This window comes from Lissotriton vulgaris, chromosome 10 (genome assembly GCF_964263255.1).
Source record: "Lissotriton vulgaris chromosome 10, aLisVul1.2, whole genome shotgun sequence".
NCBI classification, from domain to species: Eukaryota; Metazoa; Chordata; class Amphibia; order Caudata; family Salamandridae; genus Lissotriton; species Lissotriton vulgaris.
In genome coordinates this window covers 36848464-36867868 of record NC_141698.1, presented here as the reverse complement: position 1 = coordinate 36867868, position 19405 = coordinate 36848464, and the positions used below count along the sequence as shown (strand labels likewise).

At 46.6% G+C, this 19405-nt stretch overlaps 1 protein-coding gene across 23 annotated transcripts in view; it reads right to left on the bottom strand.

Moving 5' to 3' along the window:
• LOC147684447 (uncharacterized) overlaps window positions 1-19405 on the bottom strand; it is a 1151265-nt gene that overhangs the window by 772935 nt on the left and 358925 nt on the right. For all 23 annotated transcript variants that reach the window (XM_086940390.1, XM_086940377.1, XM_086940386.1 and 20 more), the window contains exon 8: window positions 4797-4940. In XM_086940390.1, the coding sequence (XP_086796516.1) occupies window positions 4797-4940 (144 nt within the window). The remainder of the gene's footprint in view (window positions 1-4796; window positions 4941-19405) is intronic.

The following is a 19405-nucleotide window of genomic DNA, read 5'->3' as shown; positions in this document are numbered from 1 at the left end:
ACTAACCACACTCGGGTGTAGTCAGCAGGGGGTGAGAGCCAGTAAGAGCCTTGTTTGGCAAGTAAAGCTGCTTGGTACAATTTGAAGTCCGCTAAATTGACAACCCCTAAAAATTTATCCAGACGGAGCTTTTTTATACTAATCCTAGCTTTTTTCCTTTCCAGAGGAATCTTGACAAAAGGGTATCCAATTTGTGGTGGCAGTCCTGGGACAGGACAAGGGGCAGCATCATGATTAGATAGTTTACTAGCTGGGAGATCATCATTTTGATGGTCTCTACTCTTCCCCACCATGTCATGAAGCGGGGGTACCAGCCCTCTAAGTGTGTTTTGATTTTTTTCCAGGGTAAGGGATTCATTGCGTTGGAGGGTCTCAAGAAGGGTACTGCCAAATTCGATGCCCAGGTATTTGAAAAAAGCTGGTTTGCCATGATAGGCCGGAAGCGCCCAGCATGTCTTTGGTGCTAAAAATGTTCAGGGGCTTGACTTCTGATTTGTCCCGGTTCAATTTGTATCCCGAGTGGGCAGAGTAATTCTCTATAGTGGACATGAGGGCCTCGATGGAGGTGTCAGGGTTTTCACTAACCACCAGGATGTCTTCCGCATATGCGGCCAGTTTCACCCGCACATCACCCGCACATCACCGAAGCTCACCCAAGTGATAGCACTGCATTGTTTTATATCAGTAAGAAGGGGCCCGAGGGCCAAGTGGAATAGAGCAGGTGAAAGTGGGCAGCCCTGTCTGGTACCTTGTTCCAGGCGAAATGATTCGGAAAGGGTACAATTTATGGCAATCCGGGCAGACGAGGAGTAGAAGGCCATCACCATGTTTATGTAGGAATTTCCTAAGTTGAAAGTACTCATGCATTGTTTTAGAAAGGACCAAGACACCCTGTTGAATGCCTTTTCTGTATCTAGGGTGATGGCTACAGAGGGGGTTGAGGTTATTTTGGCTTTTTCCAGTATGCGGCACAGCAATCTGGTATTATCGTCTGACATGCGGTGCTTGAGGAAATATACATGGGAGTTGCTAATACATTTTGGGAGGATTGCGTTGTCTGTTGGCCAGGATTTTCACGTAGATTTTGCAATCCAGGTTGATGAGTGAAATAGGACAATAGTTTTTCGTAAGGAGGGATAACAATTCTAGTGGCTTAGCTCAGTGAAGCAGATACACCACCTGTTATCGAAATAGATTTGAATAATTTTAGCAAGATCGGGGATAAGAGATTTGTCGAATGTTTTATAAAAGCTGGCTGAGAAGCCTGCGGGCCCAGGGGCTTTATTGTTTAAGAGATTTAATAGAGGAAGAGATTTATTTGTCTGTGATGGGGACCCTAGTGTGGAGCTATCGGCTTCTGATAGTTTCGGAAGATTTAACGCTTCTAGGTATTTAGTACATTGATCTGTGTCAATTTTTAATTTGTTTTTTATAAAGGTCCTCATAAAATGTCTTATTTGGTGTGGGTATTATTAGCAAAGTCTTTGATTGAAGCTATTGTGAATTGTTTCTGCTTATGTTTGAGGTAGGATGCAAGCAGTTTTCCCGCCTTATTTCCTACACATAACTACACATAGTTTGAGCGCTTTGAATTGTTGACCCATACTCTTGCGCGTTTACTCACTATTGCATTGTATTCATATTTCTTTTTCACAAGTAGGTCAAGTTGAGAGTTATTGTCTAAGTTAGTTGAGTGGAGGAGTTCTAATGCCTTGATATCTTTCTCAAGAGATTCAAGTTCCAAAATCAATTTTTTGTTGGTGAATGCTCTGATGCCTATGATGACACCTCTGATCTTGGCTTTAAGAGCATCCCAAACAATGGAGGTGTTTGAATCTGGAGAGTCATTTAGTATGATGTAATCCTTAATCGCATTTTCTATTTGTTGTTTATGGTCTGGGTCGTAGAGTATCTCCTCATTCAAGCGCCAACGCTTTGGGGGTAGTATAGAGCGGGTTCCCGCAAGTTTAATGCTAATACAGGAGTTGCCAGAGACAAGCTTGGGTGCTATGTCCGTTACATCACGCTCATGTACAGGTGCTATCCATGAATGCTAAACATGAAATAAAACAGAACCGATTACAACCATAAAAACATATCTGATTTGCACTCACTGCTTGGGACGGGGTAGTGTCCTGCCAACAATAGAATGACAACTTTCCCATGGGAGTGTGAGCATAGGGGGGGGGGGGACACTACAGGTAGACAGGTGCACAACCATTTGCAGTAGGCGTTATGGAGTTGGGGAGTTTCATGGGTCACGTTTCAGGATGGCTGTTCAACACGGAGGTGCTCGAAGAGGGTGTCTTAGCTGTCACGTACCAGATTTCCTCATCATAGGGTAGAGAAAATGTGTCCTTATCAAACCAATTATCTCAAGATTGCAGACCCTGATCAAAATCCGAGACAAACGTTTGTGCAGTGTCTGTGCTCGGCTGCAGAGGAACTGTATTATGTCTGAGTCACAAGTATTGGGTTCTGGCTGCATTACGTTTGGACCAGAGAATGCCCTCAGTCGAGATGAATTTGACTCATAGTCAGACGCCACAACATGTTGTGGTTCCTCTTCCTGTGCTGTTGGTACAGCCGCTGACGTCCAAGGGACTGGTGCAGATTTTGATGCCGGATTTGAAGTCGGCAACAACTCTGGTGTGGAACCCGATGCAGGTTTGTGGGGCACAGACTGCATAAAGAACAAGACCGCTGGTGGTGACCAAACTGGATGCAGCTGTGGACCCTTGGGGACTGAAGGCATGCCTGAGGGAGTCAAAAGTGCGCCAAACATTGACTCCCTAAAGGCTCAGACTATGTTGCAGACGAGACCAGAAAGTTGGGAGTCAGATTATCGTGGAAACCTAAAATAGAAGGTGATGGCTTTGCGCCTTCTCGTGGGATCAAGAATGGCAGGAATGGTCTGACCCGTCTGGAATCTTGCTGTATTAACCATGTAGTGCTTCTCCGCAAATACTTGGATGACTTTCAGGTTCATCTTAGAGCAGTGATCGCAGGCCATGGAGTTGTGCGCAGAATCCACATGCCAAAGGCACACCTCGTGGGGATCTGTCACATCCACTTGTCATTGCCAAGGTTTAAATCATGAAGTTTAGGAGGTGACATGTTCCTTCACAGCCTGGCAGATTTGAAAGAAATTGAGAGATAAGAGGAGCTCCCGATCTGTGTCTGAAAGCGCAGAATGAAAAACTGATGCCAGCATGTATGGGTGGCGTTTATCTATGAGGCTACGTTCATCACTTCTGGACTGGAATGCAGTCAGCGGAGAGGTGCAAGACATCACCAACCGAGACACTGGAGCACTTCTTATTGAGATCCATTATCCAGTCTGGAGCATGGGGATTCTCATTAGGTGAGCAATCTACAGTTGGAAACATCCATTAGAAATTATCAGGGTTATGTCCATCTTGAAGCCTAGACAGTAATTCGAGAGAACAACCAGAGCTCCTGCTGGGAGGTTTGTATCGTCGTGGGATAATTGCATTATGAGTAACGTGTGGGCTTGATGCAGTACTACAAGAGGTGTACCCAGAGCCACAATGGTTGGTGATGATAGTCTTGGGTGTGAAGTAACCACCAGCACAGTTAGCTGCAGAGGTGATGGAGGCCATAGAGGAGCTGAATCTAGAATTTAGACCCCCAGCTATTAACCTTGTTTTTCAGCAGAGTACACCTGTGAGTATTCATTCTAAAGCAGAAGGAGCTTACTGGAGTTCAGTGTGCAAATCTATTCATCAGATCAGTGTAAAGAGTCTGGTATTTCAACACAGCTGAGCAGCTAGATGTAGAGTCCCTCCTCGGTGGTGACCAAGCTCTTGAGTGGAACAAATTGCCACACTGAAACGTGCTGCAATATCCTAAATCTCAACTTCGATTGCGAACAGTGTCTTTTTCCATAAAGGTCTTTTCTTGGATCTTGTTCCTCAAGGTGCATCAATCACGGAAGTGTGAGCTCTTGTAGAAGGGCCTCCTCCTTTGCGCACACTGATTGGTCTTGATAGCCCTGAGAGGGATTCCTGGTGTGATCAAGACAACTAAGCCAGACTATTTTCTCAGTCCTTTATGACAGGCTTTGAAAACATCAAAAAGTTCTGGCAATTGTTAGGAAAACAATAAATACATCATGGGAATCTGACTGTACCTTTTTTCTGCAACATTAGGGCAGTTTACTAAAAGATTGCCTTTTTGAGAGAAGAAATAGGTTTCTGCTAAAAATGACAAATAGCCTAGAAGGTCGCCACATAAAATCATTTAAAAAAACATTTGGAAACATTTCTAAGTGAAAAAAGGTGAAAAAGGCATGGCTCAGTGCTCCAGCAATCCATCACAAGGAGCCAGGAAAAAAACAAGAGCAAATGCAACAGTGAGGGGATGAAGCAATGGCATACATTTGGATTGGGACTCCCTAAAAGCTGCAGTGTCAGTTTCCTGCATCACATTGCTGTAGCCTGAACAGATACATTGTGAAATAGGTTTTTTGTCACTTAGTTTATTTGGTCAGTTCTTTAGTTGTAAATTGGCTGTTCAAAGACAATAAATGAAATTGGCCAATATAGCCCTTTGAAAGGCTGCTGAATTGTTTTTAAAAGAGGTATTAGGCTTGTCTAAAGAAAATTGAAATATATCATATCTTTTAAAAATGCTTTAGGATCCTGCTCCACAGCAGGACAATTAAGTGAGTAGGATTTTCAACAGAGACCCACTGAAGGAAAAAAGTAAAATACAGATTAAATTAGTATGACACAATCGAAATTACTTCATGACCAATAACAAGATTACATCACCTTTTTGACAATTTTGCAGCACCTCCTCTTCAAGCATTTCACTTTCGTGTTAAACTCTGGGTTCTGGGCACGTAGTAAGCAGATAGTGCAGGCAGTACAGTCCTCCATAAGTTGACAAGGGGCACATGTCCCACAGCCCACCGACTGCAAGAGAATGAGGAATGCTAAATCATTATTTTCAAATTCTTTCAAAAAGTATTACAATGGATCGCCCAAAAATAAAAAAAACGTTACTTACATTTGTATATGCTCTTTCTGGTGGGTACTCTATCTGAACACAGATTCCTCACCTGGTGAATTTCTCACCTGGTGCACATCACCAGACCGTATCTGTAAAAGTTTCTTCAGCAATTCACTCAGGTATTGGTCTTTTGCATTATGTGGCTCTGTGTCTGATAAGTCCTGCCCTGGATGTGAAACCGGTCCCCTTCATAGTCATATGAGTCGCATGTGAAAAGTTAGAACCAGATGAGGTCTCACTGAGGTATATTAAATGGTGTTGCTGGGAACATATAGGGCAGTATTTTTAGAAAATGGATCACAACAGTAACTTTAAAAAAACATGGCTAATCTGGTACATTTAAAAATACTGAAAGAGCCAATAAATAAACCTTAACACTCGCCACAGCAAGACCGTGCTTGGTCAAGTATAAACAAAAAAGCAATATATTCAACAACTTGCCTGTAAAGGTTGGATATGTTGGGAATAACAGAAAAACCTCTCCAGGCATCCTGCATGGATTGTTTTAGAAGAGGGACGCCTGGCTACCAGGATAACTCTCATTACATTGGAAATTAGATTTTAAAAAAGTCAACCGTAGCTACTCAATCTATAAGCATGGAACTGTACATTCTACAGGCTCAGGTGCAGAACTCTTTAAGGTGGGTTGACAGAAAGAGCATGCAGCTCGCTCACACCCCTAGCCATTATCACGGGTATGAGAACGCCCAATATCAAAGTCAAAAGCCTAGGGGGACAACTGGGCAGTGCCTCAAAAAAGGTGACATCAAAATAGGGAGACCGAAGCTCAAGTCCCACTATGGCATCACAAAGGATTTTGGTGGAAATAAATACTGCAAATCGTTCAAGAATGTAGTCACAACAGGAAATAGAAATAAAGAAGGCTTATCCGGCAATTACAAAAATGTCTTAAGGAGTCGACAAACAGCCTTAACAGTGCCTAAAGAAGGTACTTCATGGGCCAAGGACAGTACAAACAATACTTCTGACAACTTTGCTTCTAGTGAGTTTATGTACACCAATGAATGGCATACAGTGATTTTGTGGCGGGATGCCTTGCCTCAAAAATGACATCAATGACCTCAGAAGAAGGTTGAAGGAGGTCAACTGCTGCCCTCAATCTCCAAGCATGGAGATACGAACGGTGCAGGTCCAGGTGCAGTACCCTTTCCTGCTGCTGTAACAGAAGATCCTCCCAAAGCAGCAGCAGCATCATCATCTGAGGGCAGATGCTGATGCCCAAGAGTTCTTGTACCATACTCTTGTGGCCCATCAGATGACACTAGGATGACTTGTGCCCGGTCATTCCTGATCTTCTTTGAAACTCAGGGTAGGAGAGGCAGCAGCGGGGGAAGGCATACAGGAGTGAAACACCAACGTGCTAAAGTACGGACATTGCATATTTTCAACAGTGGCAAAATGATCAAGCCAGGGTTCTCCCCACTGACAGAATATGCTGTGAGCCACTGTTGGGTGCAACTGTCATCTGTGACCTGCTACTCGTCATTGGCAAAGTTAGTCAACTCTGGTGTTTAGAAGGCGTTTCACATGTTTTACCAGCAGAGAAGTTCCTTGGTGGTCCAGCCACTTCCAGAGCCTCCTAACACGAGGCCCAAGACTCCACCCTGCTTAGCTTGTTATAGTACCACATGGCAATGATGTTATTTGTGAGCACATGCATGGTTAGAAGGCCTTTAAAGGACAAGTTGGATGGCCCTCAACTACAACAAAGTGATGTGGAGTCAAGTTTCTGCTGTAAATCGGAGGTCTCTAATAACCTCTCCATCCCTGTAGTGGATGCATCCGTGACCACAGTCTGCTCTGTGGGGTGAGGAGAGAAATCGACCACTGACCAAATCGCAGTTCAGTAAACACCACTGGAGGTCTTTTGCAGTCGCTGCCAAATCTGGGAAGAATCGGGCAGCCACCGCTACAGGTCGTTTGAAGTCTCCTCCGAAATCTGAAAACAATCAGACCGATTCCTCTAATGCGGTGTCTACTCTGATTTGAGCTCCGGCTGCAGAGCCCACGTGCCACTGGTATGTTGACCAGCAGAACGTAGGAGGCCAACAATAACAGCAGCTTCAATCTCAACTGCAATGATGAGATCCAGGTACAGTGGCGGAAACATTGGATCATACCCTGAAAGCCCTGGACTTTCCACTCCAAGAGAAAGACACAAAACTGTACCAGATGCAGAATAGCTCTGATGAACGGGATTATCTGCAAATGAGTCAGGTGTGACTTTGGTACATTATCAGTGAATCTAAACAATGTTATGAGGCTAGCTGTCAACTGCAGGTGGTCGATGGCTGCCTGGGGTGAACCAACCTTCAGCAGCAGATGTCGAGGTAGGGGAAGCCTCATATGCACAGCTTCCAAAGGTGCACTACGATTATCGTCATCACTTTCATGAACACCCATGGGGCACTGGTGAGGCCAAAAGAGACCACTGAGATCTGCAAATGCCTCCACCCCACTGTGAACTGCAGGTAGAGCGCCTGGGGGCCTGCAGGAAGGGGGATACAGTAATAAGTGTCCTGAATACCCCACACCATCATCCAGTTTCCGGGTCTATGGTAGAAAAGACATTGGCTAGTATCTTGAATTTGTCCTTCCACATGAATGCATTGAGAGGGTGAAGATCTAAAATAGGACAAAGGCCTACAGCCTTCAGCATAAGCAATTGTAACATTCACTTCCTCGGCACGAACCCTCTGCATTTCCTGCTGTAAACTGGATAGATGGTCCTCCATCAGCTGCCCGGATGGTGGCAGAAGGGGTGCCGAGGTACAATGAAATGGAAGGCGGTAGTCACAGCATATGATTTAGAGGACACATTTTTCTGAAGTGAGGTCAGCTACCCTTAGAGGAAAGTCTTAAGTATACAAAAAAATTATTGCTAGAATGATCAAATTAATCTCAGTCACGGGTAATTACTCGAGGCCACATCCCTGTCCATTGTAATTTTTTAGATCATGCCATCTTAGTTTGGACTCAGACATATGCAAAACAGTCTTGACCATGCTCCAATGGGAACAGTCCACCACAAACTGCCAGGCCAGGTCCTCCCTGACCCTGAATACAAGCAACCAAGATCTGGTTTCAACCTGTCTATGGCACATCAGCTAGGTATAGCTTAGTTCCAATGGTACAGTGTGTATGGGACAAATGCCTGGGCATACCTGGACCATTAAGGGTGACACACTGAAGTACACAAAAAGTGATGGCTAAAATGCTTGAATTAATTGCAACCACAAGTAATTACTTAGCCTGCATTCCAGTCCATCGTAATTATGCACCCTTTATCCTTGTAGGAAATATCAGATCCTGCCTCGAACGGGGTGGCTGTAGGCCGGCAAGGACACACTGAAGCAGTTTTGTGGCTGCTAATGCAGGAGTTGCACAGGACTAAGCTGCATGTTAGTCCCTGCTGCCCTAGGCAGTGTCTGTGGGAAGCCTTGGCTAACAGAAGATCTGAAAGGTCATATGGGTTAGTGGTTCTGGCATTACCAACATTTAAAACAGAGACCACAGTCATGTAGAAGACTAAACTGCAGGCAGAATTATGTGATGGGGGCAGAAAGACCCAATGAACGTGCTGTGCCACTGATCTCCTTAAACAGTTCCAGTGCCGAATGTGCTTTTTTTGCCAAAGTGGTGAGAGCAGTCAAACAGCATGTCAATTAGGGATGCATGGACTTACCCAAGGAGAAGCCCGCATACCACATCCAGGAGACATGAAGGTACCACACTTGCATCCACTGCCAAGCAGTTGTTAGTTTCCAAATCAGAATGTATTGCAAATCATGCTGAAGTGCAGCCATCCTCAACAGCTTGAGTAAGGGGCGCCTGAAGGTCGTCTAGAAAAGTCAGTAAAACACATGCCAGCATGTGTCAAAGGGCTCCGAGTAGCAGGCTAGAAGATAGCTGGTGTGCTCGGACATCAGAGCAAGGTTCATAGAAGGGAAAATCTGCCTGCCAAATGTCTCTATTCGTTTTGACTCACAATTCGGTGGGATGGTAGGGTAGGCTTTAGGATTACATTTCTTGGTGGATGCCTCTACCACTAAACTTTGAAGTTAAATGATGTGTAAGAAAGGCTTTTATAAGGTGGACCCTAACATGATATCACCAAAACACCCAAAAGGGTAGGATTGAGGGTCTCATTAAATGACAAAAGAGGTTCTGTAGGGGCCCGAGCTGGCTCATGTACCTCAGTTAAACCATTTGTTTTCACCTCCACCATTGCAAGCTGTCGGTCTAAGACTTTTGCCACACTTCTCACCTTGACTAAGAAGAAGGAACTTTCCTCAATAGCAGCATCTAGGAAGACACAAGGCCAGTATCTGAAGAAGAATTCAGATTGATAGCATATTGAATTAGTCCTTTCAGTTTTTTTCCTAATATCGTGGAATATAATCATCCATTTCATTACAATTGTCATTGTTTAAGTCAGAGCTGAGAACTGTGCAAAGTTTGAGCCATATCGCGTGGTAAGAGCAAAGCGTCAGAAGTACTGACAGTCAGCTGAGTGGGGATTAAAGCTGGGTGCAGCCTCCGTCGAAGTTGTGGTGGATTTTGCTCAGAGTCAGATAGTACAATAAGATGAAAACCTTCAGACAGCACTGGAATGAAATCAACACCGGAGTTAGTTCTGAACCCAGTGCGGGGTCAGACTGCGCAGAGGGCAAATCTGCCAGCAGAAGTACAACTGAAGGCCCTTACAAATCCTTGTGCGCCTAAAGGTGTGCCAAAATGAACCGGTAAAATGCCAAATATGTGGAGCATGGCCGCTCTGCTTGCTGCAGTCAACAATATACCTGGGAACTTGAGGTGCTTCATGACCAAACTCTTAATTGCTTCTGAAAGAGATCAGGAGCAAGACCGGAAGGCACTTTGACTCCTTTGTACCCTCACTGGAGTCAGAGAGTAGTGGGAAGAAGCAGATACATGCTTCGACTTCTTATGCTTTCTCTTGGACTTACTTCAAGACTTACAACAGCGATGATGATCTGCCATGGGAACGTCTGTGGGAGCATGAAAAGGAACTTCCTTTTAACTTCGACCTGTTATGGGGTGGAGCTTTCTTACAACTGGAGATGTAAAATTTGGTCTCTTGGTCCAATATGGCATTCAGATTCATCCGAATGCAGTCATTACAGGCCGAGAAGTTGTGGACCAACCCCAGGCACAAAAGACACACTTTGTAAGGCTCAGTCATAGAATCTGTTTGTGACAGTCTCTTCAAAGATTTAACCCATTTGTTTTAAGGACTAACAATTTACTTCGCAGACGGGTAAGTTTTCATATGAAAAATGGGTCTAGAACAAGGAGAAGAAATAAATTACTAATCTGTAACTTCAGTTCTCCAGCACGCATATCTTTCATATATTCACATGCTTAAACCATTCCTAGTTGTGAGAACCCCCCAGTAATCTTAAATTGCAGTAAAATGTTAAGTGGCTATTGGCCTCAACATAGGGTTTCTTAAGTAGCACATCCACCTCATTTGAAGTACCCGAACTTTAGCTAACGAGTTGAAACTGCCAGCTTTCTCACTAACCCTAGAGACTACCATAGCCAAGTCTTCATAGCACAAAGTGTAAAAAGAGTATAAAATAAACAAGCCTCTGACCAAGAGAAGGGAGGGTCGCATGTGAATATCTGAAAAATACCAACGCTGGAGAACTAAGTACAGGTAAGTATCTAATTTAGTCTCCGGCATTAGTCTTTCACATATTCACGCTTCAATCAGCACGCATAATAATTATAACCTTCACTGAAACAGATTACTGAGAAGGATTAGTTACTTACCTGTAATCCTAGTTCTCTTCCAGGGCATCAAAGTCATAAGCATTAGAATATTCCCGCCCATGCGCGGAACCCCGGAAACACTATATTATATGTGCCCCACAAATATATATATATATATATATATATATATATATATACAAGCAATATCAGCCAAATACACAATAGAGCTGTATTATGCTGTAAAGAATTTCCACCATACATGAAACATATGCATTAGAAACATGAAAAACAACACCAAAGATTGTTTTGAGACTGTTTTAATGCTGAAAAAGCAATAGAAATTCTCATTATATCCTGAAAGCATAGAAAGCTCCCAGGGTGCATTGCAAACACAGTCTAAAAAGACTGAAAAGCTAACCTGTAGCTGCATGCTACAAAAAACTGACACCGTGCCTTTAAGGCACTCATGACCCCAGTATCCCATCATGCCTCAAAGCTGATAAGACAATTTAATGCAGGAGACAATCCATCTGGAGATGGATCTCTTGGTAGCTGGGAAGCCCGTTCTCACTGGACCGTCGTTGATAAACAATTGGTCTGTCTTCCTACTCTCTTTGGTCTTTTCCAAATAAAATTTAAGGACTCTTTTGAGATCTAAAGAGTGCAGCGACCGCTCAGCCGGGGTCGTAGGGCTTGGAAAAAAAGAAGGTAGAGAAATAGACTGATTTATATGAAAATTAGAGACTACCTTAGGTAAAAAAGATGGATGTGCCCTTAAGACTACTCTGTTGTGATGGAAAACAGTGTAAGGTTCTTTTGTACACAGCGCTTGTATTTCACTTACTCTGCGCGCTGATGTAATTGTAACTAGAAAAGAGGCCTTCCACGATAGGTGTTGCAAGGAAGCTCTGTGGATGGGTTCAAAGGGAGGGCCCATCAACTTAGACAATACTAGGTTTAATTACACGGAGGAGAAGGGTTTCTAACAGGGGGTACACTTTCTTCAACTCCTGTAAGAAGTCCTTGACCACCTCCATCTGTAAGAAGGAGGGCTGAGTAGGAGACTTCCTATAGGCCGTAATGGCTGAGAGGTGTACCCTGATCGAGGTATATTTAAGACCAGATCTTGCTAGGTACAGCAGGTAAGGCAGAATCACATCCTCCTGTGATGAGGGATTAAAGAGATGTTCTCTGCACCAAAGAAAAAACCTCTTCCACTTAAACGCATAAGACGTTCTTGTGGAGGGTCGTTTTGCTTCCTTTAAAATGTGCATACAATCAGGTGGCAAATTTAAATGTCCGTATTGTAGGACCTCAGGAGCCATGCTGTTAAGTGCAGTGAGGGAAGGTTGGGATGAAGAATCCTCCCCCCCCCCATCTTAGTCAGCAGGTATGGCCTGCAGGGCAGTCTCCTGGGTGGAAGCATCGACAGCTGTAGAAGGTCCGGGTACCACCACTGCAGAGGCCAGTCTGGGGCTACCAGGATCATGGTCATGCTGGATCTGATGAGTTTGGACACCACCTTCGGAATCAGGGGCAGAGGAGGAAATGCGTAAGCAAATGTCCCTGACCAGTCCATCAAAAGGGCATTCCCCCTTGTCCCTGGACAGTGGAATCTGGACGCGAAGGCGTGGCATTTTGAGTTTTCGTCGTCCGCGAATAGATCTATTTCTGGACGACCCCAGCGATGGAAGAGGTCTGCCACCACCTCGTCGTGCAGCACCCAGTCTGGCTGATCTTCGAAGTGCCTGCTGAGTGCGTCGGCCTTGATATTTAGCTCTCCTGGGAGATGCACCGCTACTACTGTGAGGTTCGGGGCGGGCAGCCAGTGCCATTTGGCTTGTGACTCCAGAGAGAGAGGACGCGACAGAGTTCCGCCCTGCTTGTTCAGGTAGAACATGGTTGTTGTGTTGTCCGTTTGGATCAGAACTGAGTGTGATTCGAGTGCAGGAAGGAAGGACTTCAGAGCCAGATGGACTGCCCGAAGCTCCAGCATGTTGATATGGTAGGTCTGTTCTTTTGCTGACCACTTTCCTTGAATCTGCAGACACCCTATGTGTGCTCCCAGCCTTGGAGAGACGCGTCTGTGACTATAGACTGTGTCGGGAGAGGTTGGTGAAAAGGCACTCCCACCAGAAGGTTGCAAGGGTGAGTCCACCATTTGATGGAGGTCTTCGTCACCTGGGAAAGATAGATCCGGTCTTCCAGAGGCCTGTCGACTGATCCCATTGATCCTCCAGAGCCTGCTGCAAAGGTCGCATCCTCAGCCTGGCGTGAGGAATCAGGATGATGCAGGACGCCATGGAACCCAGCAGAGACGCTACTTGACGCGCTGTTGGATTCTGGGACTGTAGTAGAACTCTGCACTTCTGCTGCATAGAAAATAGTCTCTCCTCCGAAGGATACGCTTTTCCCAATTTTGTATCCAGAACGGAGCCCAGGTAGTGTATGGATTGGGTTGGTAGTTGTACTGACTTCTCCATGTTGACATGGAGGCCGAGCCTGTGCAATTGTAGCAGGCAAAGGTGGAAGTAGTTCTCTACCTGTTTAGGAGCCAGTCGTCTAGGGAGTGATAGAGGAAAAGTCCTTTTTTGTGCAGGAAAGCTGCCACCACTGCCATGCATTTGGTGAAGACTCTCGGCGCCGACTTTAGCCCGAAAGGCAGGACCTTGTACTGGTAGTGTTTGTTGCCCACCAGAAACCTTGAGAACTTCCGATGTCGCATGGCAATTGGAATGTGGAAGTAGGCATCTTGCAAGTCCATCGAACACATCCAATCTCCTACTTGCAGATGTGGACATATGTGGTGAAGAGCAAGCATGCAGAACTTCTCCTTGACTATGTTCTTGTTCAGAACCCGAAGATCCAGGATGGGCCGGAACTTGTTTTCCTGATCCTTTTTGGGGACAAGAAAGTATCTGGAATAGACTCCTTTTCCCCTTTGAGAGGGAGGCACCTCTTCCATAGCTCGTTTTTGGAGAAGAGCCTTCACCTCTTTTCAGAGCAGATCGAGTTGGTGCGGACTAGATTTCTTTGGGGAAATGTCCTGTTGCGGCGCACGGAAACGAACAACATATCAATTGCGCAGTGTATTCAGCACCCACCGATCGTTCGTGATGCTGTCCCACTCTGCCAGATGTTTTTAAACACTTCCTCTCACTGGAGTGGACAACGGCACTAGAGGAAGCCAGTGCTCATTGTTTTCCTCCTCTCGCGAAGTAGAGGACTGCTGGTGACCTCCTCTACCTCGGTTGGCTTTACCACCCCGAAACTGGGTCTTGCCCTGGGATTTGCTTTGGGACCACTGAGGGTTTTGAACCCTCTGTTGAGCCCCTCTGCCTTTGTTGGTCCTGAAACGGCGTTTAAACTCTTTCTTTTTTTGTAGGCCGACTGCCTTGACTGTGTCGAGCTCGGCTTTCATCCGACTCATTTCGTCATCCATGTGCTGGCCAAAGAGAGATGTGCCTGTAAACGGGAGGTTCAGAATGCGTTGTTGTGCATCGGGCTTGAGGCCTGTCAGGCGCAGCCACGAAGAACGTCTGGAACGTGGCGAATCCACTCCTGAATCTCTCGCTGAGCCAGGGAGTGGTTCCGCAGGCCTGGAAGCAGGCAATGGTCATCCCTTTGCTGAAGAAGCCTGGTCTCGATCCCAAGGCTCCGGTCAATTACAGGCCTATTTCTCTGTTGCCTGCTCTGACGAAAATTTTGGAGAAGCATGTACATACGGTGCTCTCCAATTTTTTGGAAACCCACGAGATTCTGCATGCCACCCAATCCGGCTTCCGTCCAAATCTCAGTACAGAGACCGCGCTCCTAGAGGTCTCAGAAACCATCAAAGGGGTTCTGGACACTGGGGGCAAAGCCATGCTGGTGATGTTGGATTTGTCGGCGGCTTTCGACACCGCCCCCCATGATGACCTTCTCGCAAGACTCTATGAGATTGGCCTACGGGGGACGGTGCTCAGCTGGTTTTCATCTTTCTTAGCTGGCCGCCGGCAAACGGTCTGGGCCTCCCCAGATTCCGCCGTGATGCCGCCTTTGGGAGTCGGGGTCCCATAGGGCTCTATATTGAGCCCGACCCTTTTTAACATCTTCATGACCCCTTTGGCGGCACTGGTGGAGTCGTTCGGGGCCCAGATCGTATCCTACGCCGACGACACCCAGCTCCTCTTCTCTTGCAAGAGGGGAGGAGTCTTTGATGGAGAGAGTATCCGGGATTGCCTTGGGGCTGTTTTTAAATGGTTCCATCTGAACAGCCTCAAGTGCAATTCCGATAAGTCCGAGGTACTCTTCTTCGGGTGTGCGACGGAGCCAGACTGGCAAGCTTGGTGGCCCATTCACATGTATCCCCCGTCTTGTTCATCCCAAATTGCTAAGAATTTGGGGGTCAAGATGGACAAGGGTCTGACGTTAAGATCTCAGATCCTCGGTGTGACGGGCACTTGCTTCGGCCTCCTTAAGATGCTACGGAGGTTTCTACCTCTTCTGTCTGAGGAACATAGGAAGCTGACTGTGCAGGCTCTGATAGGCTCTAGGTTAGATTATTCCAACGCTCTCTACCTGGGCCTGCCAGAGTACCTGCTGCAGCGGCTCCAAGTTGCGCAGAACGCGGCTGCGAGGGCCATTTTTGGCCTTAACAGGCGAGCCAGTGCTGCTGGCTTGTTGCAGACTTTACATTGGCTGCCCATCCGTAAACGGATTGTTTTCAAGGCATTAACTCTGGCCTATAAAGCTCTTCATGTGGTGGGAGCGAAGTAACTCCAAAGGAGACTTGCCTTTTACCATCCGGCTCGCTCTCTCAGGTCAGAATCTTTGTCCCTGGCGGCTGTGCCACGAGTGAAGAGAGCCCGCATTGGAGGCCGCTCCTTCGGACTGCTGGAGCCACAGTTGTGGAACACCTTGCCGCTAGCACTCGGGGGATCCACCAGCCTACTTGCACTTAGGAAAGGCCTTAAAACCTGGCTCTTTACCCTTTAGGCTGTTCTGCTGTTCTTTCTGTTTTCTTTCTGCATTTCACATTGCTTTTATTACTGTTGTTGTGTTATTTTGCTGTAGGTCTCCTTATTTAAAGCGCCGGGACACTCTTTTTGAGTAGCCGTGCGCTATATAAAAACAAATATAACATAACATAACATAACATACCCCTTGGGCATAGGTACATCCCGCCAGGATAGCTCCATCTGCAGCAGTGCTAATTATCTTATTAGCCACTAGAATTCCTTCCGTCAGGGTCTCCTCTAAGTCTTGCTGGTCCTCCTTAGGCAGTTTTGATTTAAAACGCTCCATTGAGTCCCATAAGGCTCTATCGTACCTGCCTAAAAGCGCAGCCGCGCTAGAAACCTTCAGCGTCTAAGCGGCAGAACTGCAGACCTTGCGGCCCCACGAGTCTTGCAACTTGCTGTCTTTATCAGGAGGAGTTGAAGAGGAGGGAGAAACTGAGTGGGTTTTCCGTGCCGGCGCCGCCACAACTACTGAGTCGGCGGGAGGGTCCGCTTTCACAAAGATCGGATCAGAGGGTGCGGCCTTATACTTCTTCTGGATGCGAGCCGGCACCGCTTTTACTGATGCTGGAGCCAGGAACACATCATTGACAGGATCCCTGGGACCAACGGTAGCACTAGACGAGACCCCGACTTTTGGTGAAGAGTCTCAAAGATCACTGTCGTGGAGACCTGTGGCACAGATAGCTCGATGTTTAATTTCAGTGCACCACTCTGTAGGACATCATGGTAGGTGTTGATATCATCCACCGGGGAAACCCTAGAGACAGGGCTATCAACCAATGTGGGAGAGTAGTCCTGTATGGAAGAGCGGGTAGAAGAGGTAGAAGAAGTAGCTGGAGTTCGAGCTCTTCTTTCTCGAGATCTTCTGGCTGGTACCTCCTGTCTAGGTGAACGATTGCGTCTCCTTTCGTGAGACCTCCCTGAAAGCTCTTCTCGTGCAGGGGAACGAGATGCAGCTTGTCTCACAGGTGATCTTTCTCTGCGCCTGGGAGGGCTGTGTATCCACTTCCTCGACCAGTCTTTGCAGTGGAGATATGTGCACTGGGCTGACCTATTCCTGCAGCCGTCTTGTGGCCCCTGAGTCTCGCCAATTGTACAGAGGCCTATTCCATCTGGGAGACAACTGTACAGCCTCAGTGGGAGGTCTGCGGGCAGGACTTCTGGATCTTGACTGGGATCTGGAAGAGCCCGAAGAGTGACGGGAGGCTGATTCAGTCACTAGGATCACTGAACCATCTCTGGATCTCGTAGCCGAGCATTCAGCTCGTTCACGGTGTCTCAACGTCGATCTGGACCGTTCATGGTGCCTCGACGTCGAATGCTCCGGAGGCGCATGCCTTGACTCCGAGCGATGGTCTCTCGACCTCGACCGGCGCTGCTCCGCCGTCGACCAGGTCCTTTCCTTAGACGCCGGCTCTCTCCGTGGAGCCGGTGGATCAGGCAATCTCGTAGTCGTATGCCTAGACGGCGAACGGCGTGAGGATGGTCTCTCGACGTCGAGCGGCGTTGTGTGGCCGACGACGGAGCTTCCTATATTGACAGCGAATATCTACGTGACATCGGTGGAGGGGTATTGGTCGCCCTCGGCGCCGAACGTCGACGAAGATCTTCTCCTTGACCCCGATCGATGTCTGGTTGTTGACGGCGAAGGACTTGGGACTCTCGACGACGGTCGCTTAGCCTGTGACGACGGAGGTGAGCCAGCTCTCGACGCCGAACGTTGTGACGACGACGACGGCGGAGGCTCCTTACCCCTCGACGCTGAGCATCGCCTGGTTGACGTCAGCAGAGGAGTCACACTTCGACGTCGGTCGTCACCTGGTTAACGACGGCGAAGGTGTAACGTCCCTCGATGCCCATGTTGTGAGAGAAGCCTGACGAAAGAATGGCGCTTTTATCAGCCAGTCGTCCAGATATGGAAATAGTTGGATGCCTTGCAGCCCGAGAAGAGCTGCTCACGGAGCTAGAAATTTGGTGAAGACTCTTGGAGCCGAGCACAGGTCAAATGGAAGGACTTTGAATTGTAAATGTGCACCTGCCACAGTGAATCTCAGGAACTTTCGATGTTTGGGATGAATTGGGATGTGGAATTACGCATCTTGAAGATCTAATGTAGTCATAAAATCTGCAATCTAGAAGCCGAAGGATTTCCTGGAGTGTTATCATGCGGAAGGATATTTTCTCAAGGTATTTGTTTAGCATTCTCAGATCCAAGATTGGTCTACAATCCCCAGATTTTTTCTTTATCAGAAAAAAGCGAGAATAAAATCCCTTTCCTGTTTGAGAGCTAGGAACCTTTTCTATCGCCCCTTTTGACAACATAGCTTTAACCTCTTTTCTGAGTAGTGGAAGATGCGGTGGGTTTTTCTTTAAAGGTGGATGAGGAGGAGGAAATTTGGCGAATTCTAGGGTGTGACCGAATGTTATTATATCCAAAACCCACTTGTCTGTGGTTATTTTCTTCCAATTTTTGAGATGTTGGGAAATTCTCGGAATTTTGAATACTTGTGGCATATCTGGTGCAATTGCAATAAGATTGTCACTGTTTTCTGGCAGAATCTCTGCCCTGAGGTTGACGCTTCCTGCCCTGTTGCCTGTAAGCGGCCGCTGGGGGACTTCTAAAGGATTGCTGTTGCTGTTGATAATGATATCCGTAGCGACCCTGGCCACCTTGTTGCTGGTACTTCTGGTAACCTCCACGAAAGGTGTAGGAACCTCTGCCTCTTGCTCCTCGAAAAGGTGTTTTTCTATACAGCAAGGTAACCAATGATCTAGCAGTATCAGTGTCCTTTTTTATTTCTTGCAATGTGTCATTGATGTGTTTACCGAATAATAGATCGCCGTCAAAGGGCATGTCCAGAATTCTTTTTTGGACATCAGGGCGGAAGTAAGTGGATTTCAGCCAGCCCTAATGTCTAAGGGTAGCTGCTCCGGCAAGTTGACGAAATCCCAGAGAAGCTATATCCATAGAGATATCGAGGACTTCAGAAGCAGCTCTTTCACCCTCCATGAGAATTTTCTATGCTTCTATTTTCTTGTCCTCAGGCAGATACTCTATATAAGGTGAAATGTCCGACCATAATTGTCGATCGTATCTGCCTAAGATAGCTAAACAATTCGTAGCTCGAACTGTAGCGCCATCCATGGTGGTAAAGCGTTTGCCTATGTTGTCAAGGCGCTTACCATCTTTGTCAGGTGGTGCTGTTATTAATGTAGAAGGATTCCGAGACTTCCTCTGCGCAGCTTGAGAGATTATAGAGTCTGGTTTAGGGTGCCCAGAAAGGCAGGCAGGGGCGTCATCTGGCGCCTTGTATTTTTTGTCAATCCTAGGGAGGATCGCCGGAATGGAAAACAGAGTTTTCATAATTTTCACTCCTTCCATCCAGATATGATCAATAATAGGAATTTAACGGGAGGATTTTCTGTTCAGATCTTTAAAATTGTATAAAAAACATTCCGTTTTCTGAACTGGCATTGAAAGATGGTATCTAGAGGCTGCCCTTTCCATAATCGCATGGAAACCTCCTATGTCCTCAGGAGGGGAGTCAACAGCTAGAGGAACTGGGGAAGCTGGTGTTGGGATCAGATATTCGTCCCATTCATCCACA